The 25,243-nt window shown below is 41.4% G+C and overlaps 1 protein-coding gene across 11 annotated transcripts in view; it reads right to left on the bottom strand.

The window, feature by feature from the left end:
* SSH2 (slingshot protein phosphatase 2) overlaps window positions 1-25,243 on the bottom strand; it is a 302,660-nt gene that overhangs the window by 69,977 nt on the left and 207,440 nt on the right. For 6 of the 11 annotated variants that reach the window (XM_008010924.3, XM_008010921.3, XM_008010922.3 and 3 more), the window contains 2 exons: window positions 8,960-9,063; window positions 1,908-1,972 (listed from right to left, as the gene is read on the bottom strand). In XM_008010924.3, the coding sequence (XP_008009115.2) occupies window positions 1,908-1,972; window positions 8,960-9,063 (169 nt within the window). The remainder of the gene's footprint in view (window positions 1-1,907; window positions 1,973-8,959; window positions 9,064-25,243) is intronic. The other 5 variants (XM_073004801.1, XM_008010928.3, XM_073004800.1 and 2 more) reach the window with 1 other exon arrangement.

A 25,243-nucleotide genomic window follows, 5' to 3' on the forward strand; every position in this document is an offset into this window, starting at 1 on the left:
GTCTCCCAAAGTGTTGGGACTACAAGCGTGAGCCCCTGCGCCCGGCCTTAAATAATTATTTAAGAAAGAAATATATCAAGAAATACAGACAAGATTTATATAAATGTATAAATGTTACTTTTGGTTAGGATATAAAACATTTAAAAAATTAAAAATAAGATATAAAACAACTATGAAAGGATTCCTTTAAATTTTTATATATTCTAATCAAAGGACTCATTACCACATGCCTAGATTACTGCAATAACTACCTTAGCAGGCCTCCCTGATTTAAAATGATCTTTTCCTCCTCTCTATTCTGCATTAGCTTCTGAGGAATCTTCCCTAACTACTATAGCTGTCCCATGGCATTCTTTGGCTGAAAAACCTGTGACGTTTCACAACTGCTTATTTTGAAAAGGGAGAGGTACTACCTTTAGTTAGTAATCTAGAGCAAGCAGCAAGCTTGTGCAACCCATGGCCTATGGGTCACGTGTGGCCCAAGATGGCTTTGAATGTGGCCCAGCACAAATTCATAAACTTTCTGAAAACATTATGAGATATTCCTGATTTTTTTTTTAAGTTCATCAGCTATCATTAGTGTTAGTGTATTTTATGTGTGGCCCAAGACAGTTCTTCTTTTTCCAATGTGGTCAAGGGAAGTCAAATGATTGGACACTCCTAAGAGGCTCAGATGGGAAACGTAAATAAGGAAAGTAAGCCACGTGAATATTGAATGGGTAGAAATACTTTCCAATTTCCACAAAGAAATATGCTCATCTCGGTTTTGTTTTCCTAGTTTTATTGGAGGTACTACTACAACAGTGCAGGAATGATGACAAATGGTGACACTTGACTTAAGAAGACAATAGGGGCTGGGCACTGTGGCTCATGCCTGTAATCCCAGCACTTTGTGAGGCTGAGGCGGGTGGATCACAAGGTCAGGAGTTTGAGACCAGCCTGCCCAATTAGGTGAAACCCCATCTCTACTAAAAATACAAAAATTAGCTGAGCGTGGTGGCGCATGCCTATAATCCCAGCTGCTTGGGAGGCTGAGGCAGGAGAATTGATTGCACCTGGGAGGTGGAGGTTGCAGTGAGCCGAGATTGTGCCATGGCACTCTAGCCTGGGCGACAGAGCGAGACTCTGTCTCAAAAGGAGGATTATGGTAAATTAAGAACCCATGCTAGACCTCACCTAACTTTAAAATTCTGGCTTACATTTTTTTAAAAAAACGCTGTGATCCAAACAAAACATATCTCTGGCCTATATACTGCCAGTTTGAGACCTCCAGTTTACAGCACTAAATCCATATTTGCCTGCCTTGTTCTCTATCTTCCCAATAATAATCCTCATACTTAGACAGCATTTTGCACTATTCAGTATGTTTTCATGTCCAGTTGACCCTCTCAACAGAAGAGGTAGTCAGGAGATGAGGAAATGGGCATAGACAGGGTAAAGTAACTTGTCCAGTATCATATGACTTAGCACCTAAGTTCAAGTCTCCTGAGTCTGAAGCCAGCATCAATCTTTGGCCATTTTACTCCTTCCTTGTCCTTCTCTATGTGTGTTTTTGCTTGTTAAGTCCTTATCTAGAATAATTTCTTTCTACCAATCCAAATCTCATCATCTTTCAAGAGTCACCTCAAGCTCCGCTGACTACATAAACCTTCCTCATCTAGGTCAAATTCCCAAGTTTTTTCTCGATTTTCTGAACTTCAATTGTTATAATAGTTAATAACTTACAGACTGGTGCTTATCAACAGTCTTAAACCATCAAATTATTTCACAACATTCCACATTATCTTCTCTCTTACTTCACATAGTTCCCAGCACTGTGTTGGGATGTAAAAATGACTGTTCGATGTTGGCTGGCTATCTTAGATAGTCTTTTGAGGAAGAAAATTATGATGATACCACTAACTTACCAGCCTGATGTTGTCTTCTGGGCGGAGTAATATGAACATTGCTTGGAGATGCTGTTGGAGATCGCCTGGTGAAATTTACAAACCAAAGGATAATTATTCTCCATTCTAACGTTGACAGAGAGGATTCCTTCTACCTCAGTGACTTTTGTAAAAGAAAGTTCTGATTCATTAAAGGACTCTGATTAGACATAGAAATTAAATGATTATTGACTTCTTTTAAAATGGAAAGAGAGACTGCTAGACTGCATCTTACTACATTTGCTTTTAGTCTATACTATATTAAAACCTAGGTCTGTCCTATGAAAGGTACACTTGAGACCAGTCTCAGTTTTGTATTATGATGGATGTTGATGAGAGACTTGTTGTTGAGATCTGTTAGGCAGAGGCAGCACTCACTGGCTGTATTTTCAGGCTCACTGAAAGTAGCAATGAGGGCACTTTGAAAATGGGTGTAGTAGTGTAGTGTTAGAGGAATTATCCATAACTTTTAAAAAGCTAACCATTTTGTCATTCCTATTTATATAATCATATGCTTTGGTTGCATTTGACCTAAGAAGACTTTTGGATTCTCCCTAGAATAAGGTCAATAGTTTAAAATGACTTTCATATTAGTGACTGAAATTATTATTTATCTTAATTTTTTTTGAGACAGAGTCTCGCTCTGTCACCCAGGCTGGAGTGTAGTGACTGATACTATAATGAGAGTATATACCCACACACACACATATATGTGTATATATATTTTTATGTGTATATATGTATATATATGTATATACATATATGTGTGTGTGTGTACATATGTATTTTTTGTTTTTTTTGAGATGGAATCTCACTCTGTCGCCCAGGCTGGAGTGCAGTGGTGCGATCTCGGCTCACCGCAAGCTCCACCTCCTGGGTTCACGCCATTCTCCTGCCTCAGCCTCCCAAGTAGCTGGGACTACAGGTGCCTGCCACCATGCCCAGCTAATTTTTTGTATTTTAGCATTTTAGAGACGGGGTTTCACCATGTTAGCCAGGATGGTCTTGATCTCCTGACCTCGTGATCCGCCTGCCTTGGCCTCCCAAAGTGCTGGGATTACAGGTGGGAGCCACTGTGCCCGGCCAATGAGATTATATATTAAGTATGCCACATAAGGGATATACATTCTCCTGAACATATTATTAGGTTCTTTAAAATGGCCAACCATTATTTGAATCCTCACTTGTTCTTACACATTTTGTCAAACTAAGTTGAAATTTCTTTGTTTTAACTATTATAGATTTCCTCATATTCCTAGGAAATCCGAGGCTTTAGATAGCAGGAGATAAATAATGTACTATCATAAATTATGAAAATCTGTGAACAAAAAAACCTCACTCTTGCCCACTCAGATATTGCCCTTATTAAAGTCTAAGGTGACTGATACGGTCACATAACCATGAATGCCACTATAACTTGTTCTCACATTGGTCTTGAAATCTACATACATAATTTTCCTTCAGTTAACTAATAGCTGTTAATTATGAGATGAAATACTGTTATGTACAAGAAGTGGATAGAGGCAGGAAGAAAAAAAGTAGGTTGGCAAATGGGTTGGTGCGTTTATACAAATGACAGCAAGTCTGAAACTCTTTCCTTTCTTCTTAAATAGAATAGTATCCTTAATCCCACCACTTTGGGAGGCTGAGGCCGGGGACTGCTTGAGGCTAGTGAGCTATGATTATGCCACTGCACTCCAGCCTGGGTGACAGAGTAAGACCTCACATTTAAATATAAATAAATAAACAAAAAAACAAACATCCACCCCCCCACCCCAAATCAAAAAGGATGGTTTTCACTGCTGGCTTCTGACCAATTAATTCCATATTGCAGAATCTTTCAATTTTCAAAATTAAAATGGAGAGTCATTATGTTTGGCCAGATCCATTCTACTACCTTTCAAGGCTAGGGACACAATCTTAAGTCTCATATGCATAAACCCAAGAGAAAAGAAAACATATGTCCACCCAAAAAGTTGTACACGCATGTATATACAGCATTATTCATAATAGCAAAAAAGTGGAAACAACTCAAATGTCTATCAAATGATGAATGGATAAATAAAATGTGGTATTATCCACAAAATGTAGTATTATTTGGTCATGAAAAGGAATGATGTACTGATACATACTATACCATAGATGACCTTTGAAAACACGCTAAGTAAAAGGAGCCTGTCTCAAAAATCCATTTATATGAATCCATTTACAGAACACCCAGAATAGGCAAATCTACACAGACAGAAAGTAGATTCGTGGTTGCTTAGGGCTGGGAGAGAGGGTGAGAGAAATAGGGAGTGACTGCTAATGGGTATCGGGTTTATTTTCAGGGCGATAAAAACGTTCTAAAATTAGATTGTGGTGATGGCTGCACAACTCTGTGACTCTTCTAAAAACCAATGAATGTACACTTTAAATGAGTAAACTGGGTGAATTACATGGTATGTGGATTATATCTCAATAAAGCTGTTAAACAAAAAATAAAAGGACAAGTATGAGGAGATAAAGTGTTAGGTATAAACAATGAAAAGCTACCCGAGTTACAAGTTGCAACTGCATTAAGCAGCTGAGGATACTTTTTATTTTATTTTTTCTTGAGACAGGGTCTTACTCTGCCACCCAGAATGGAGTACAGTGACACCATCACGGCTCCCTACAGCTGTGACTTCCTGGGCTCAAGCAATCCTCCCACCTCAGCCTCCAGGGTAGCCAGGACTACAGGTGTGCACCACAATGCCTGGCTAATTTTTTGTATTTTTTGTAGAGATGAGGTTTCACCATGGTGCCCAGGCTGGTCCTGAACTCCTAAGCTCAAGCAATCTGCCCACCTGGGCCTCCCAAAGTGCTGGGATTACAGGCACAGACCACTGCACCAGGCTGGAGCTTCTTTAAAACTAAGTTTTCTTCTGTCCTACCAGTAGAAATAACCAGAGGAAAGGATTTTTAGGGTGGAGAACTTCTGGAGGAGAACCCTAAATAGCAGCCCAAAGTCCCCACTCTGAACACTACTGGCCCAAAGATTCAGCTGGCTTTTCTGAAGCTCAGACAAAAAAAGTCAGGAGGCCTACTCAAGTAAGCCTTCTTACGTGAGTTGGAAGCTCAGGTTTGTTAGCTGCGAAAAGTACTGCTCTGAGCAAACTGCATATCATTTCCTACTGGGCAACTGTTCTTCACAGAGTCTAATATAAGGCAATATATTGACATAGCATTAAGATAACCTTCCCTACATTTTCCCACCATATACTTCACTGCTAGGAGCTAAATTTCAAATTTCTATTGGATTTTATAGACTTTTCATTGTTTCCATTTAAAATAATGGCAGACATTCGCCTGTAATAGCCTTCTTTGCAAAATACTATCTGGATATTTCAAATGCAGGCCAGTTAAAAAATTCTAACTAGTTCAAGAAACATGCATAAGGAAATACAACTAGACATGGTAAGCCCTTGACCTGCTCTCAATTCTGCCATCAACTTGCAGTTACTGTGGGCTTGGCCAAGACAGCTTCACTTTATGTGACAGCCTGGCTCTTGTAAGCCAAGTTTATACTCGCACTGCCTCATCTGTTCCGGTCTGGATCACAAATCAAGTCCATTCAGCTTGTGTTAAATCTGCTTTTCTTTTTAGTATGAGGAAAGCTAAGTGAACGATATCAAGTAGAAACCTGGGTGGCAGCTGAGTGTAGAAGTTTGACCAAAGAAAAATGCCAACCAGTGCCAGGAGCTTTAAAAGCCATTGACCCCATTAACTATTACATGCCATAGAGTAATTTGCCCAACATCCTAGTCAAACTGGATTTAAACCAATAATTTGTCTTCTTTTTACTGTAAGGGATAAATATCCACCCTAAAAAGAAATAAAAAGCTTAGTGGGCATACTTCTTCCGCACATTCAAGTGTTTTGGGGAAGCGTCCTCCGCTACCCGACCTCCAGTACTGGACACTGGGGAGGAAGGTTTTAGAAAGTGCAATCCAAGCTAATTTCCAAAAGAGGTTATTTCCTCCCTTACTCTAAAAAATTTTCCATGGCTGGAGAGTTCTGGTAGGAGGAAAATATTGTCCAAACAAAATGGATTACAATTCTGAGCTGCCACAATTGCAACTAGGTGAAGGCCCAGACAAGTAGTACGGCAGCCACTAAAATAGCAGAGATTATCTCACTAAAGCTATGCTCAATTACTGGCTCAATGGGATCCAATATTTTTGGCTTTCACCTCTGACCTAAACACTTAAGGTTATTGTAGTCTTTGTTCCTTTCTTGGTAATTACAATTTTTTTTTTCCACTCCTGGAGGTCACAAGTAGTCAAAGTGTCACATTTATGACAACAAGCAATCTGCCTCTTTGTATACTATTGATCAGGATTAGTGTCCTCAAGCTTTTATTTTTTTTCCCCAAAATGATAAATAAGGTCTGCCGGTAGAAGAGAAGCATCAGGTTATCTTCTTAAACTGTGGATATTCTACACCTGGAGATCTCTCTCCCTAGGACACATTTTCTACGGTTCTTTTTAAACGTCATCACCACAGGTGTTCCTGATTTTAGAGAAAGCCAATATAAAATAATACAATGCATATACTACTGTTAGTTGATATTTAAAAACCAGAGCTTATACTCATTCTTTGTTTATTTGATGACTCTTTGTTTATAGAAGTCCTCTGGGTTAAATTTCCAGTCTTTTTAGTGTATACATTCAAGTAGTAGACACTGGCACTTTAATATGTGACGTAATAACTCATAATCACAGCAAAAAGTTTATCTTAGTATATTCTGTATCATTCTCCTCCTCATACCATCACTAGAGAGCAGAAAGAAATCAGAAATTGAATCTTTGATTAGTTGAAGTAACTCTGAATAAGATTCAAGGGAACAGCTAAACTTTTTTTTTTTTTTTTTGAGACGGGGTCTCATTCTGTCACCCAGGCTGGAGGACAGTGGCACGATCTCAGCTCACTGCAACCTCCGTCTCCCAGGTTCCAGCAATTCTCCTGCCTCAGCCTCCTGAGTAGCTAGGACTATAGGCGCGTGCCACCATGCCCGCTAATCTTTGTATTTCTCTTTTCCTTTTTTTTTTTTTTGAGATGGAGTCTTACTCTGTCACCCAGGCTGGAGTGCAGTGGTGCGATTTCGGCTCACTGCAAGCTCCACCTCCCGGGTTCACACCATTCTTCTGCCTCAGTCTCCTGAGTAGCTGGGACTACAGACACCCACCATCACACCCGGCTAATCTTTTTTGTATTTTTAGTAGAGACAGGGTTTCACCAGGATGGTCTTGATCTCCTTGTGATCTGCCCGTCTCGGCCTCCCAAAGTGCTGGGATTACAGGCGTGAGCCACTGTGCCAGGCCTAATTTTTGTATTTTTTGTAGAGAGGGGGTTTAGTCATGTTAGCCAGGCTGGTTTCAAACTCCTGACCTCAGGTGATCCACCCGCCTTGGCCTCTCAAGGTGCTGGGATCATAGGCACGAGCCGTGCCTGGCTCTTTTTTTTTGAGACAGGGTCCGACTCTGTCACCAAGGCTGGAGTGCAGTGGTGCAAAGATGGCTCACTGCAGTCTCAACCTCCCAGGCTCAAGTGACCCTCCCACCTCAGCCTCCCAGGTAGCTGGGACCACAGGTGTACACCACCACAATTCACTAATTTTCTTTTTTTGAAGTCAAGTCTTGCTCTGTTGCCCAGGCTGCCATGATCTCGGCTCACTGTAACCTTCGCTTCCGAGGTTCAAGTGATTCTTCTGCCTCAGCCTCCAGAACAGCTGAGATTACAGGAATGTGCCACCAGGCCAAGCTAATTTTTGTATTTTAGTAGAGACAGGGTCTCACCATGTTGGCCAGGCTGGTCTCGAACTTCTGACCTCAGGTGATCCACCTGCCTCAGCCTGCCCAAATGCTGGGATTATAGGTGTGAGCCACTGTGCCTGGCCACACTTGGCTAATTTTTTTTTAATTTTAATTTTTGTAGAGATGGGATTTCACCATCTTGCCCAGGCCAGTCTCAAAGTCCTCGACTCAGGCAATCCTCTTGCTTCAGCCTCCCAAAATGCTGGGATTACAGCTGTGAGCCAATGTGCCTAGCCCACCTGAACATTTTTAACCTGAACACTCAAAACCTTAACTGAGGGCCAGACGCGAGGGCTCACGCCTATAATCCCAGCACTTTGGATAACCGAGGCGGGCAGATCACCTGAGGCCAGGAGTTCGACACCAGCCTAGCCAACATGGTGAAAACCCATCTCTACTAAAAATGCAAAAATTAGCTGAGTGTGGTGGTGCATGCCTGTAGTTCCAGCTACTTGGGAGGCTGAGGCAGGAGAATTGCTTGAACCCGGGAGGCGGAGGTTGCAGTGAGCTGAGATTATGCCATTCCACTCCAGCCTCGGCGACAGAGTGAGGGTCTCAAGAAAAAAAAAAAAAAAAAAAAAAAAAAAAAAAAAAAAAAACCTTGGCCGAGCACGGTGGCTCAAGTCTGTAATCCCAGCACTTTGGGCGGCTGAGGCAGGCGGATCACCTGAGGTCAGGAGTTCAAGGCCAGCCTGGCCAACACGGTGAAACCGTGTTTCTACTAAAAATACAAAAATGAGGTGGGTGTGGTGGTGGGCGCTTGTAGTCCCAGCTGCTCAGGAGGCTGAGGGAGAAGAATCGCTTGAACCCAGGAGGTGGAGGTTGCAGTGATCTGGGATCATGCTACGGCACTCTACCCTGGGTGACAAAGCAAGACTCCATCTCAAAAAAACAAAACGAAACAAAAAAATCTCAATCTTAACTGAGAAGTTTCATATAGCTTCATTAGAGTATTTTGGTATCTTCTTATAATTATTCTAACAAAAATGTATTGAACATCTACTAAGTGTAAAAGACTTTGCTAAGTGCTAAAAAAATGGTGTCTGAGGGTAAAAGAAAAGTGATTACAGCACAGTACAACACTTTCTTTCACCATTTAAAGAACTTCTGAAGACATGGGGATGAGGTAATCAGCCTTTTAGAATGTAACACAAGATATAGTTACCAAGAAAGAAATAGTATATATGCCAGCGTTACCTGCATGTTTGTTCCGTCTGTGGCTGATTCTTGGTGTGGATGAGCCATTTCCCCGTGGTAGAAAAAGGGCAGCACCTTTGACAGTTAGAAAGCTCTCGCTGATGCTACAAGGAAAAAGTCAAAAGAAAATAAATTATTTAGGAAAGGAAATCAAAGGATAGGATGGATAACCACTTTAGGATTCTCTCTTCCCTATTCCAAAGTTCCAACTTCATGGAACGAAGTAAAAACATAATCAAGAGAGGCTGTGGTTACTCACGCATACACTCCTGCCTACTCTAGACAAGTTTTCTTTCTTTTTCTTTTGTGAAAGGGAGTCTTGCTCTGTTGCCCAGGCTGGAGTGCAGTGGCGCAATCTTGGCTCACTGCAACCTCTGCCTCTTGGGTTCAAGCGATTCTCCTGCCTCAGCCTCCTGAGTAGGCTGGGATTACCGGCGCCCGCCACCATGCCTGGCTAATTTTTGTATATTAGTAGACAGGGTTTCACTACATAGGTCAAGCTGGTCTCAAACTCCTGACCTCAAATGATCCGCCCACCTCGGCCTCCAAAGTGTTGGGAATACAGGCGTGAGCCACCGTGCCTGGCCTCTAGATAAGTTTTCTGAAACAAAACTTACAATATTCTTCTTTTTTTTCTTTTTGAGATGGGAGTCTCACTCTGTTGCCAGGCTGGAGTGCAGTGGTGCGATCTTGGCTCACTGCAACAACCTCCACCTCCTAGGTTCCAGTAATTCTCCTGCCTCAGCCTCCTGAGTAGCTGGGATTACAGGAGTAAGCCACCATGACCAACTAATTTTTGTATTTTTAATAGAGACGGGGTTTTACCATGTTGGTCAGGCTGGTTTTGAACTCCTGACCTCATGTGATCCACCCACCTTGGCCTCCCAAAGTGCTAGGACTACAGGTGTGAGCCACTGCACCCAGCCAAAACTTACGATATTCTATATACATTACATGGCGGCAGTTAAGAGTGGAGGCTCTGAAACCAGAAGTCTGAGTTTGAATCCTAGCTTTACTTCTTCCTACCAGAGTAGGCCTAAATTTCCTTATCTGTAAAACAGGGATAATAAAATGAAGTTGTTGTGAAGAGCCAATGAGAACACAGCGTCTTAAAGTGGTGCCTAGTATACAGTAAAAAGCCCTTAATAAATATTAGTTATAAGTAGATTAGTAGAAGGTTATCAGTAATGATGTTTCAATACTGTCCTAATCAGATGTGAAGTGTGTTACAATATTTAGCTACTAATAATAGGTCCAAAGTTTGCAAAAAAGATTTATGTTTAAAATATACACCACAGTAAAGTATTACCTCAAAATTTTACTACTGCCAACTTGCATCCCCATACTCAGTGAAAAGAAGTAGTGGGCAGGAAGTGTGTTTAACCCACTGGAGTTTGTCATTCACAAGATGATAATAAAGGTGCAGAATTACTGCTGAGGATAGCGGCTATTCAAAATAAAATTACTGGTCTAGTCACAGTGGTTCATGCCTGTAATCCCAGTGCTATGGGAGGCCAAGCCAAGAGGACTGGTTGAGGCTTGGAGTTCGAGACTAGACTAGGCAACACAGTGAGACTCCATCTCCAAAAAAATATTTTAAAAATTAGCTGGGGGTGGTATCACATGCCTGTAGTCCTAGCTATTCAGGAGGGTGAGGTGGGAGGATCGCTTGAGCCTAGGAGTTCGAGATTATAGTGAGTTATGATGGCGCCATTGTATTCCAGCTGGGGTGACAGAGCAAGACTCTGTCTCTTAAAAAAAAAAAAAAAAAAAAAGCAAAAAAAAAAACTAGTGAATACCCATATATAACCAGAAAATAAACCTAAGTTATTTCATATTAATAAACTAAATAAGCCTTTCAAGTTATCCATCAAGTTTCTCACAGAATCTGAAAGGATAGAACTTAACTCACGAAGGCCAAGTTTAGAAATACTTAATAGAGGATTCTAAATTGCTTTTGAGTATAGCACTGCTATTGAAGGTTAGCTAGCGGATTGTAAATGACATTGTCTACTCAATATTTCCACTTGGAAATCTTAATTGGCATGTTAAATTCACGTTGCCAAAACTAAATTCTTGAGTTCCCCTACCCTCAAGTCAATCTCTGGCCTCGTTCTCCAGCTTCATTCTCCCAGTTGTTTAGGCAAAACACCTAATAGTCATCCTTAGTGTCTTTCCTTCCTATAATATATATCTAATCCATTAGCAAGTCCTGTGAGCTTTACTTTTTTTTTTTTTTTGAGACAGAGTCTCACTCAGTCACCCAGGCTAGAGTGCAGTGGCGCGATCTTGGCTCACTGCAAGTACCGCCTCCTGGGTTCATGCCATTCTCCTGCCTCAGCCTCCCGAGTATCTGGGACTATAGGCGCCCGCCACCACACCCGGCTAATTTTTTTGTATTTTTAGTAGAGACGGGGTTTCACCATGTTAGCCAGGATGGTCTCAATCTCCTGACCTCGTGATCCACCTGTCTCGGCCTCTCAAAGTGCTGGGATTACAGGCGTGAGCCACCGCACCCGGCCAGCTTTACTTTCAAATATATCTTGAACCTGCCCACTTATTCCTATCACCACTATCACACTAGTCCATGGCACCATCATTCCTTACTTGGACCACTATTTAAAAAGTTTTTCTTAAAAAAGCCTTTTACTACAGAAAATGTCAAACATACACAAAAGTAGAGGGAATACTATAATAAGGCCCCGTGTTCCCCTCACATTCAAGCTTTAATTTGTAGCAAGTTTTGTTTCTTCTACATCCTCACCCATTTACCTTGCCCCTGAAGTGAAACAAACCCCAGGCACTGTATGGAAACAAAAAACAAAAAACAAAAAACAAAAAAACTTCTTAACAGGTCTATCTGCAACCACTTCTGCCCTCCATCATCTACTCACCAAACAGCAACCAGAGTGACTTAAAAATCATATAGATCATACAGTGTCACTTCCCTGCTTAAAACCCTCCAAAGGCTTCCTTTTGTACTTATAAATAAAAAAGCCAGTCTTTAGCTTGGTTTTCAAGGCCCTGTAACATACTACAGGACTACTCCTCTGATCTTACATCATCTCCCCTTTTGTTTACCATGATCTGTGATTCTTCTTTCTGTTTCTTTGATGTTTCAGGGCCTTTGTGCTCTCTGTTCTCTACTTGGAATACTTTTCTTCTGGCCTGTTACTATGTAAGTCTCAGCTCCAATATCACTGCTCCTTCCCCCAATTCCAATCATACTTTATCCTGTTGTTCTGTTTTGTTTCCTTCAGAATATTTATCATAAACTAAAATTATATTTATTCACGTGCATACTTGTGGTTACCTTCCTATAGTAGAATATAAGCTCCATGAGAGCAAGGACTTAATTTTGCACATCACTGTAGCTGCAGCACTGGAAACAGTGTAAGGCACATATTAGCTGCTTGAACAATAGGTGATGGATGAATGAATTTATCCCAGGTTTTTTCCACACTGTATATCTGTCCTGTCACTGTAGCAGAAACTGTAATTTAGGACAAGTCTCACATGTAAAAATAATCATTATAGAACTCAATATATGTGGCAGATTAATGGACTTTAAAATGTTTGATGATGGATTAGCAAATGAAATTAAATCACCTCTATAATGTTATCAGACATTGATTCAATTTTATCCTTTAATAAAGTCCATGAAGCTAATAAAACCTTTGAGGTAACCTGCCAAATAGACTGAAACATGTCTTCTAATAACAAAAGAATAAACAAATGTCACTTTAAAAATTTGCATGCTGGCTGGGTGTGGGGGTGTCTTGATTTTGTTTTGTTTTCATCTTTAAATAAAGCATTGCTCTCTTGTGGTCTGTTGCACAAGCCTTGTCTGTTGTTACATCAGTGATGTTCACATGCCACCCTACTGTGGGTCACTCTGTTCCACTCACATTACGGGAACAACCTAAAACAAAATGTCTGAGTGACAGGATGAGTGGGCTACACCACAAACAGGAAATGAAATTCACACTTTTGCCAACACAGCAACTGCTGCTTTACGAAATGAAAATATTTTAAAAATAAAGGTTAAATATTCTACCTATTCACCAGGCAAAGTAACAGCTTTGGACACTGTAGGTTCCAGTAAACAAAGGAGTTCGCTACATCTACAAAAGAAGTGTGCATATTTGTTGAACAGTTTAAAACAACTGAACATACTTCAGTCATTCCTTTTGTAAGATAGGTAGTTTCTCTTTGACAAACACTGTTTTAGGAACTTCCTGGTTTCTGGAGTTCAGTAATACTGTTTTTTTTTATAGATATATTTGTTGCTTATGCTTTAAAGCATATCTAAGTACATTCTTGCTTTAAAGCATATCTAAATGTGTTATTTAAAATGTATGTAGGGCTTTCTCAAAGTAAGGGTTAAGGAGCTAAACAAAGGCCATTGGTTAGTTCAAAGCCACCTGGACTCTGAAAACTCCTGATTATAAAAGAAAGGTCAGGAACCAAACTCACATATAGTATAAATATCACAAATTCACACATAAGAGGCTTTCCTATTTGAAACACAAATGTCAATAATTTTTTCTGATGGAACAAAATGCACAAGGTAGGCCAATAGACTACTATTTGTTTTTATTTTATTTTATTTTATTTATTTTATTTTATTTTATTTTATTTTTTAGATGGAGTCTTGCTCTGTCGCCCAGGCAGGAGTGCAATGGCGAGATCTTCGCTCACTGCAACCTCTGCCTCCCGGGCTCAAACGATTATCATGCCTCAGCCTCTCAAGCAGCTGGGACTACGGGCATACGTCACCATACCTGGCTAATTTTTGTATTTTTAGTAGAGACAGGGTTTCACCATGTTGCCCAGGCTTGTCTGGAACTCCTGACCTTAAATGATCCACCCAAAATTGGCCTTAAATTGGCCTCCCAAAATGCTGGGATTACAGGTGTGATCCACAGTGCCCGGCCCGGGACTACTATTTAATACTATTATAATAGGTGCGATATAGGCTCCCAGAGACTTGTGGCAGACAATCTGGATGGTATAATCAATCCTCTTTATTCTGTGGCCCCAGGTTATGACCCCTCAGTTATCAAAAAAGTGACATTCTGTTGGTCACAAGGGGACCAGAAATAAGTGTGTGGCTGATTACAAAAATCTCTTATCATAAAGGAAAAAAATTCATAGCATGGAAATGATAAAACAAAATTTATCACCACCACCAGAGTTTAGGGAGATAAAATTCCACTTGAAAATTAAATGCTTTATTTGCATATGAAGAAAATTATACGTAAATTTAATCGCATATACTTTTGTGTAAGGTAAAAGGTTGGTATATCTTGCCAGAATAATAAAAGATTTATTATGTAAATATGTATTTCTGAAATAGTTGCTTAAAAATTCAATTGACATGGAGTTGTCAGTTGTCTAATTAAAAGTCTGTTCTTGCTGGGTGCAGTGGCTCACGCCTGTAATCCCAACACTTTGGGAGGCCAAGGCGGGTGGATCATCTGAGGTCAGGAGTTGGAGACCAGCCTGGCCAACACAGCAAAATCCCGTCTCTACTAAAAATACAAAAAAATTAGCCGGGCGTGGTGGAGGGCGCCTGTAATCCCAGCTGCTAGGGAGGCTGAGGCAAGAGAATTGCTGGTACCTGGAAGGCGGAGGTTGCAGTGAGCTGAGACTGTGCCACTGCACTCCAGTCTGGACGACGGAGTGGAACTCCGTTTCAAAAAAAAAAATCTGTTCTTTAAAAAGGCAGGTGAAAACTTTTTCATGTTTCTGAATTGACTAGTTCTGTAGAGTCTAGCACAGAAACAGAACTGCAGTAAACTCTATGAAGTCATTTGTATGTGATTACAGATGCCTAAGTTAAATATAACCCCAAAGGACTTAAGAACCCCTACAGTAAGGAATAAATGAGATAAAGAGAATACTATTTTCTTGATCTAAAGAGAATAATTAGCTGCTTGATACAAATATGACAGGATCACCTTTCTAATAGAGCACTCGTGACAGTCCTCCAGAGTCTTTATAACTTAAAAACATCTATGCTTCTCTTTGCCATAGACTGCTTGCTCAACAAGGGGAAAGTCAGCCCTGGTTAAGAAATATATATATATATATATGTATATATATGTGTGTATATATATGTAAATATGTGTGTGTATGTATATACAATGAGCTAATAATAGCTAACTCAACTAGATATCTACTGTATGCTGGGTGCATTTTACACTACTTTATTTAACCTTCCTAACAATTCTATGAAGTAGGTACTAGTAAGAGACTGAGGGCTCAGAGATCATAAATTACTTGCTTAAGATCATACAGCTAGTAAGCCTAGCAAGCCTCAGAGCAAGGATTCAAACCAAGATTTGACTTGAAAGCTTATGTTCCGAATCATTCTCTACCATGTTTTCGCTTTATGATATAGTTTATGGTAGACGAAATACAATGTCTTCCGTATACACCTTTTCAACAGAATGGAATTTAAAAGTAGAGTACAGGGGCTGAGTGTGGTGGTTCATGCCTGTAATCCCAGCACTTTGGGAGGCCAAGGAGGGTGGATCACTTGAGGCCAGGAGTTCAGGACCGGCCTGGCCATCATGGTGAAACCCCATCTCTACTAAAAATACAAAAATTAGCCAGGTGTGTTGGCTCACACCTGTAATACCAGCACTTTGGGAGGCCAAGGAGGGTGGATCATTTGAGGCCAGGAGTTCGAGACCGGCCTGGCCATCATGGTGAAACTCTGTCTCTACTAAAAATATAAAAATTAGCCAGGTATGGTGGCACACGCTTATAATCCCAGCTACCTGGGAGGCTGCGGCAAGAGAATTGCTTGATTTCTGGAGGTGGAGGTTGCAGTGAGCTGAGATCATGCTACTGCACTCCAGCCTGGGCAACAGAGTGAAACTCCATTTCAAAAAAAAAAAAAAAAAAAAAAAAAGGTGTAGAGTACAGGAGTGAGAGAAAACTACTGAAATCCATTTGGATTCCAACTCTTCTCATTTTCCCCAGCACTTTCCCAACAAGGCCATAAACAGAAAGACCATACTGAGGGGGATAAAGAACATGTGTGAGAGATGAATCCAGACAGTAGAGCAAGTTGTAATATTTGCTGGGAATGACGGTGGCATCTCAGTCTCAAAATATTGAGGAAAGAGTACTTGGCTTTAAAAATATTTGGGAAAGTGCTCTGTGACAATCCCTTCTGATCAAAATCACTTCCTAAAGTACAACATTTGTTAACTGGTAGTTTCTTCTTAAAAAATGTGGAGGAAAAGGTCAACTAAGGGAAGAAAATACTTAACTGTTCTGAGGTTGAAATAATCTTCGAGGAATGTGGCCAGGGTGATCATCCATGACCAGCAGGAAGGTCAAGGAAGCAAAACAAAGCAACAACATACCTGGCCTAATTGCTGAACGTCAGTTGGATAGAAATTCCACTGTTCTATCCATATCTTCTTGCACACATACAAGAAGAAATGGCTCATTTACTATGAGAAATCAAGTGGCAGAAAGTAGATGTTATACTAAAATGAAGGAAACAGATTTTCATGTTTATAATGTTTGTAATGCCAAACTCTGGAGTTGGTTTGAAAATTCTGCTTGAAGCCAAAATCAGCAGGCAAATTATTGTGTAATATTGGCTGCATGCAATATTATTGCACAAGGTGAGTGGTTGGTATTTACGTTAAATTCAAGTACCACACATAATCTGAACTCATACTTTCGTCTTGAAGAATACTCATCTAGCAAAAACTTTCAAATACATTCCACTCTCCCAATATTTTTCCCCTCCTGATAAGCTTTCTCTGCTTAGTTAATTTTCAGATTTAAGGTGCTAGGACAGCTTCTGTCAACTCCACTAGGTGGAAAGGAATTCATGTTCTCACTTGGTGTGACCACACCACAGACAGGGAATTTCATAATAAAAAGTTTCAAATATCAGACCAGAGTTCAAGGAACTACACAGCTATCAATACTAATGCCTAATGAAAAAATCTGGCCAAACTCCTAAAACAGGAAGGAAAAAGTAATTATTCCTTGACGTATGCAACCTGGCTGCAGAAGTCAAAAGGACACCTCTAGGTAGTGAAGAAAATGTGATTCTGTAATCCTAAAGGAATTCAGAATACAACAGGAGAAAATCCAAACCCAAATATCGTACTGTTCTCTGTAAGTAGACATTCCTCCCCTACCCCCGCAGCATGACCAAACACTGAATATTAGAATGCCCAGCCATACCTGGAATCCTCTCTCTGAGGGCATTGATTTCCCAAACACATGCCGCTGAATGCAAGTGTCAGGATTATTTCTATCCTTATCACCAGACAAGCAGAGACTGGGCCACGTGAGTAGACCAATTACTGGCCAAAGCAGAGAAGAGCTTAGGACTCTGGTTCTTACTCAGTAACAATAACCATCAAACTTAGTTCCAGCTAATCTTCCACTTAAACTCTGCTGCACAATGCCCAGCACAACTACACTAGGATGCAGCTATCTGTTTCTCCCCTTTCCTAAAACTTGAAGGGGAGAAAAAGGATCTGTTTGTTTAAGACTGAGAGACAAATTCCAATCTGGACAAAACTCCCTGGTCATTTCACTACAGATCATAAATCGAAGGCAAAAACAAAACAAAAAAACAAAATTACTTGTTCTGCTCATTTTGAATGTTCACTTACTGATAAGATCTTCTAATTCCATTTTTGCTTTAACCATGTGCATCTTAGAAACGTCTGACAGAGACATAATTTAGGATCAATAATTTTACCACTGGTCATACAATTAACCTTCTAGTTTTTACAGATGGGGAACATCTGCTTTGACATTTGTTGTTTTTGGCTGTTCAGCAATAGATTTATCTTTTTCAATATCACCCTACTCTCCTTTTGGGGAATCCATTCAAATGTGGTTTTGGTGGCTTCCAACTCTGGAACTGCAAGGGGTTTTGTAGGAAGCTGGAATGTGGCTTACATCTGGCCAGTTGGAAATTCTCCCCTTGGAATCTGAATCTCCCCTGGAAACTTTCCCCTGGGACCATACCCCATTATTCCTAATGCTTTGGATACATGGGGAGTGTCGAGGTATGGGACAGTCTGCTCCTGCTCCCTGGTCTTCCCTGAATGACCCTAGCTCTTTCCTTTGAACCCCAAATATCTGAGACAGGTCTCAGTCAGTTTAGGAAGTTTATTTTGCCAAAGTTAAGAATGTATGCCCGTGACACAGCCTCAGGAGGTCCTGACAACATGTGCCCAGTGTGGTCGGGGCACAGCTTGGTTTTATACATTTTAGGGAGACATGAGACATCCATCGATATATGTAAAATGCACACTGGTTCTGTCAAGAGACATCCATCGATATATGTAAAATGTACACTGGTTCTGTCAAGAAAGGCGAGATAATTTGAAGTGGGGAGAGGACTTCCAGGTAATAGGAAGATACAAGACAAATGGTTGCATTCTTTTGGGTTTCTGATTAGCCTTTCCAAAGAAGGCAATCAGGTTTGCATTTATCTCACTGAGCAGAGGAGGGATGACTTTGAGTTCTGTCTGTCCTTTGTCCACAATTCCTAGTGAGGGAGGTATGTAGCTTTTAAAAAATCTTAGTAGCTATCTTTTTAGGAATAGAATGAGGGGCAGGTTTGCCCTAAGTACTTCCCAGCTTGACTTTTCCCTTTGGCTTGGTGATGATTTGGGTGATGATTTGGTGATGATTCTGAGATTTATTTTCCTTTCATACGTCTGTTCTCTAAGTTTGGTCCTCTAGTCTTCCATTAGGATGCCTGACATCTTTCTGACAAATATTTTACTTATGATAGTTAAAATTCATTTCTGGCTGGGCGCGGTGGCCCACGCCTGTAATCTCAGTACTTTGGGAGGCCGAGGTGGGCGGATCACTTGAGGTCAGGAGTTCGAGACCCATCTGGCCAACATGGTGAAACCCTGTCTCTACTAAAAATACAAAAAATAGCCGGGCGTGGTGGCATGCGCCTGTAATCCCAGCTACTCGGGAGGCTGAGGCAGGAGAATCGCTTGAATCCGGGAGGCGGAGTTTGCAGTGAGCCGAGATCACGCCATTGCACTCCAGCCTGGGTGACAGAGTGAGACACCATCTCAAACAAACAAACAAACAAACAACAACCAAAAAACAACACCACCACTGGTCAGTTCATCTGAAGAGAATAAAGGCAGGATTCCACTGCAAAGCTTGGTAGGATGCTTGTTCTATTTTTCTTTCTCTTTCTTTTCTGTTTTTTTTTCTTTTAGCTTTTGGTTTGAGTTTTAAAGTACTACCAAATCATGGAAGATCAGAGCTCGAGGGCCTTTAGGAGTCTAAGGCAGGGCTCTAAATGGAAGTAGTTGGGCCTAATTCACCATATGTCTTGTGAGACCAAGCACAGATCTAAAATAATTTTGACTTTTGAATACCTTTGAAAAGAACACACCCTATCCCATTCCTCCAGGTAGCCACCATTCTTGGATTTACACCAGGCAGCCTTGCTACAAAACACTTCTGAGTTTGAGCTAAGACCCAAAAGACCAGACTTTATCATGACACCACTGCTGTCTTCTTGTCTTCCTCTTTGTGCGGCCACCTTAGCAAGGTTCGGCCTCAGTCTTGCCTCCAGTAGCCATCCAAAAATAACCACCACCTCCCTCACCCCCAAACAAAAACAGAAAACAAAAACCTAGGTGCCCAGGAAAGGAACTGGTCTCAAGCAACTTCCCAACACACAACCGACCCTAGTTCTCCTGGTGACTGACAGCGGTGGAGAGTTTTGTTTTTGAGAAGGTCCTCCTCCAAAGAGAGGAGAAACTGCCTCAGCTCAAAGGAACCCATTTCCCTTACAGACTGAATCAACAAAGCTTCTTGGTCCTGCAGCCCTAAACTCTAAATACCATTTCAAAACGGAAAAATTTAAAAGCTGTCTGGACCCAAAAGTAAATGACCTGAAAAGTTCTTTCTCAGTATTTAAAATGCTGGATGTCTTGGTTATTAAGAGACATGACCAACATGTCTTTTTGTTTTGTTTTGTTTACAAACAAAATAAACAAAATAAAAGGAGATTGACTCAGAAAAACTGTTCAGCATTTGAAAAATAATTTCATTTGCATGATTCAACAAATGCCTTCCCAGGTATTTAAAAACACACCTGCAGAAGAAACGCAAATTAGGCTTTCAAGCATTTGGCCTAAGTGTGAAACCCTGTTTTCAGACTATTCTCTTTCACCCTTGGCAATGTGTCTTTGAGGCTAAGGTCATCTTCTGTTCTTTGTTGCTGTTACCTTCTGATATCCTTGTCACTCTTTTTTTTTTTACCCCTTATCTTGTTCAATCTTCTTTCCCCAATTCCTACTATAATCTTAAGATATTTCAGTGTTCATACAGATGAACATCCAACAACTTTGTCTCAAAATTTTCCATCCTCTTGGTCTTTAAAGACCTTCACTCCTTTTAGACTTCTAATTCACAGGGTCCCTCTGGAAGTCACGAGTTCTTGATGGACTTAATTTCAGAAATTAAACTCTCACTTTCTGATTACAACTCCCTCTCCTTGTAATTCCCAAGTGTTCACTCCCTCTTCAAGCTGAGGGAGACTCCTAGACCCCTGATTCCTCAATTTTTCCTTTTTTTTTGTTTTTTTGAGACAGAGTGTTGCTCTGTCGCCCAGTAACGGTGCAATCTTGGCTCACTGCAACCTTTGCCTCCTGGGCTCAAGCAATTCCCCTACCTCAGCCTCCAGAGTAGCTGGGATTACAGGAACGTGCCACTGCACCCAGCTAATTTTTGTATTTTTAGTAGAGACGGAGTTTCGCCATGTTGCCCAGGTTGGTCTTGAACTCCTGACCTCAGGTAATCAACCAGCCTCGGCCTCCCAAAGTGCTGGGATTACAGACGTGAGCCACCGCGCCCGGTGATTCCTCAGTTTTTTTTAGGCTATCAACCTCCTTTTGGCTTTTTCTTCCCTAACCAACCTAGTCCCATGTCCTATTTCTTTCTTTTTTTTTTTTTTTTTGAGACGGAGTCTCGCTCTATCACCCAGGCTGGAGTGCAGTGGTGCGATCTCGGCTCACTGCAAGCTCCACCTCTTGGGTTCACGCCATTCTCCTGCCTCAGCCTCCCAAGCAGCTGGGACTACAGGCGCCCACCACCACACCCGGCTAATTTTTTATATTTTTAGCAGAGACGGGGTTTCACCATGTTGGCCAGGATGGTCTCAATCTCCTGACCTCGTGATCCACCTGCCTCGGCCTCCCAAAGTGCTGGGATTACAGGCATGAGCCACCGCGCCTGGTCCACGTGTCCTATTTCTTTCTTTCTTTCTTTTTCTTTTGAGACAGAGTCTCGCTGTCACCCAGGCTGGAGTGCAGTGGCGTGATGTCAGCTCACTGCAACCTCCGCCTTCCAGGTTCACATCATCTCCTGCCTCAGCCTCCCAAGTAGCTGGGACTACAGGCCGGATAATTTTTTGTATTTTTAGTAGAGACGGGGTTTCACTGTGTTAGCCGGGATGGTCTCAATCTCCTGACCTCGTGATCTGCCCACCTCGGCCTCCCAAAGTCCTGCGATTATAGGAGTGAGCCATCACGCCTGGCCTCCATGTCCTATTTCTCAACTGGTTTCCCTACAGTCTATTCTCTTTGCTCCTGATTTCCCTTCATAATACTACAGCTTAAAATGATATGGCTATTTGATGTGTTATTTATTATTATTATCTGTCTGAGCAGTAACTCTCTGTTGTTTAGCACATTACCTGACACTAAATAAATGTTTAGTAATTATAGTAATTCTACATTGGAATCAATGAAAGAAAAGCAGCTGAACACTTAAGGAGGTAAGAAACCATGCCTCTGGATGCCACAGCACATTCACGGTCTCAGTGCAAGGATATCAGAGATGACAGCAACCACACTGACTTGACTCAGCGGGGCACTGAACACCTCTGGACAGCTCCCTCTCCTATTCTTTTCCACTGTTATTTCAAACCCTCTCTACTCTCCCAAAGTCCCATTGCAACTCCTATTTCCTTCAACTTTCCACAGTTAACTTGACCTTCCTACACTACCAAGAAAATGGAGGCTAGCTAGTGTGATTTCTCTCCATTACTTTCTCTCACCTGCAGACTTATCTCCTTCAATCTGAGAGAATGATGCATTCAGCTGTCACCTATGTCTTTGGTCCCATTCCCTCAACTCCTAGTTTTCTCTCTCTAGTGACTACTTCTCCTCAGCTTGGAAACATGCTCAAGTCTGGTCTCTCATACCCTTAAAAGAAAACAACCTCCATGCCCCCAAACCTTAACTTGATCCTGTGTTCTAAGTTCTTATTTATTTATTTATTAATTACAGTCCAGAGGTCTTTTATTTATTTATTTTGTTAACACCTATTATGCCATGAATTCACAGGGAATAGGTTCCAGCAGCTCAGGCTCCTTCCCACTGGTTCTCACAAAGTGTGCTTCCCTGGGTGGAGCAGGCTTCAGTTGAACCAAGGTACCTTTCTCTTTGGCTTCTTTCTTTTTCTGATCATTTTCCTTCACGTGTTTCAGGAAGCTATCTTGGCTCTTAGAGTGCTTTATGTGCTCAATACACACATTAATTCTCTTGGCAAGAATCTTGCCCTTAACTTGTTTGTTTACAACAATGCCAACAGCATGCCAGGTCACACTGTAGACTCTCCAGTTTAGCCATGGTAACACTTGTGGGGCATTCCTTTTTGGACAGCACCCATTCCCTTGATGTCTACATTATCACCTTTCTTATAGATTCGCATATACATGGCCAAAGGAACAACTCCATGTTTTCCAAAAGGCCTAGAGAACATATATCGGGTGCCACTCCTCTTTCCCTTTGTGTTCGTCATTTTGGTGAATTACTGGAAGATGGCAGTTCCGGCTGAAAGTCTAAGTTCTTTTTATTAAGAAGGAAGTCTATACTTGCTGTCCCCATTTTCTTCCCTTGCCAGTTAATTTTTCTACCTACTGGCATCTTGCTTCTGTCTCACCACTCCTCTGAAACTCCTCCCCCACTCTGAGTTTGCCAATGATTTCCCCAGTGATAGATCCTAAGGACAAAGACCCCCAGTCTTTAGCTTAGCATCAATTTCTGCTCTTCATTTAATACTTAATGTGTACCGGCAAATCACTTTCTCCTTTTTGACTACCCTGCCCCTGTTCCCCTTAGTTTCTAAGACATTAAGTCCCTCTGGTATCTCTCTGACCATTCCAGTTCCATATCCTTTGTCAGTAACCCTACCCTATCCACTGCCCTTAAAACAGAGAGTCTGTTTGACCTTCAAAGTGCTTTGAAACATAAATTTATTGACAGTTTTTTTTTGAAGCAGGGTCTCACTCTGTTCACCCAGGCTGGAGGGCAGTGGTGTGTTCATGGCTCACTGCAGCCTCAACTTCATAGGCTCAAGCAGTCCTGCCACTTTAGCATCCTGAGTAGCTGGGATTCCAGGTGTGTGCTACCACGCCTGGCTAATTTTTTAATATTTTGTAGAGATGAGGTCTCGCTATGTTGCCCAAGCTGGTGTAGAACTTCTGGACTCAAGCAATCCTCCTGCCTTGGCCTCCCAAAGTGCTGAGATTATAGGTGTGAGCCACTGCGCTCAGCCCACTGACAATTAATTGTACTTAAAAATCCAGCTTCTTTTGAACAATCATGAAATTTGAACACACATGTCCATCTAGCAACAACTGGCCAGAGATAAGCAGTGGCTGCCATTTTAGACATGAGATGTTGGTAAGTGCTATGGAGAAAAATGAAGCGAGAAAGAGTAACAGGGAGTGCTGCTGTGTATACTTACTTGTGTTATAAGATATGGGAGGGAAAATCTCTTCACTAAGCTGACATTTAAACAGAGATCTGTAGGAACTAGGGGAGGGAGCCATGTAGCTGTTTGGAAAAAGAACATTAAAGGCAGTTGGGGGAGCTGGGCATGGTGGCGTGCACCTGTAATCCCAACTACTCTGGAGGATGAGGTGGAAGATCACTTGAGCCACGAGTTTAAAACCAGCCTGGGCAACATAGCTTGCTATCTTAAAAAAAGGTAGTGGGAGCAACAGATGTAAAGGCCCTGAGGCAGAAGAGTGACTGGTTAGCTTGGGAATTAGCAAGGAGGTCAGGGGCACTGAAATCTAGTGAGCCAACAATGAGTGGTAAAAAATGATACTAAAGAGGTAGAGAAGGGCAAGTGGTGTAGGGTTTCAGTGTTTTTACTTCCTCATTTGTAACTCACTTTCCAATACATTGTAATTGGGATTTTCTTTTGCTTGTAAAATCCAATGAACATTTTCTCAGTCCTTATCAAATGTCTGACCATTTGATATTGTTAACAACCATCCATCTTCTTGAAACTTTCTTATTATTCCTTCTATGTTTCTGACTATTCCTTCACATTCTCATTTGTGGGCTCCTATTCTTTTGCCAACTTCTAAAATATGATGTCTTCTATGATTTCGTGGAAGACCACTCCTCTCCTTCTTCTACATACACTCTTCTGAATGTCTTTAGCCAAACTTATGGCTATCACCATCCTATATGTTGATGCCTCCTGATTAGTTATCTATTGATGCATAGCAAATTATCCTAAAACTTAAAAGCCTAAAACAACAAAAAACATTTATTATGTCACACAGTTTTTGAGAATCAGGAATTCAGGAACAGCTTAGCTGGGTGGTTCTGGCTTAAGGTCTCTTAAGAGGCCGCAGTCCCGTCCTGGCTAACAGGGTGAAACCCCGTCTCTACTAAAAATACAAAACATTAGCTAGGTGTGGTGGCAGGCACCTGTAGTCCCAGTTACTCGGGAGGCTGAGGCAGGAGAATGGTGTGAACCCGGGAGGCAGAGCTTGCAGTAAGTCGAGATCGCACCACTGCACTCCAGCCTGGGTGAGAGAGTGAGACTCCATCTCAAAAAAAAAAAAAAAAAAAAAAAGAGGCTGCAGTCATCTGAAGCCTAGACTGGGACTGGAGGATCTGTTTCCAAGATGGCTCATTTACATGGCTGCTGATAGGAGACCTCAGTTCTTTGCCATGTAAATTTCTCCTCTGGGCTGCCTGAGTGTCCTTATGATGTGGCAGCTGACTTTCCCCAGAATGAGTGATCCCAGGGAGAACAAGGTAGCAGAACAATGCTTTGTGACTTAATTTTGGAGAACACACATCATAATTTCTGCAACATCTTATTGGTAATATAGGTCAGCCCTATTTAGTGTAGGAGAGGACTATACAAGGATATCAATACTGGGAGGCAACAACCACTATGGACCACCCCGGAGGCTAGTTGCCACAACTCTCTAAC

The sequence above is a fragment of the Chlorocebus sabaeus genome, chromosome 16, assembly GCF_047675955.1.
Source record: "Chlorocebus sabaeus isolate Y175 chromosome 16, mChlSab1.0.hap1, whole genome shotgun sequence".
Classification (NCBI taxonomy): Eukaryota; Metazoa; Chordata; class Mammalia; order Primates; family Cercopithecidae; genus Chlorocebus; species Chlorocebus sabaeus.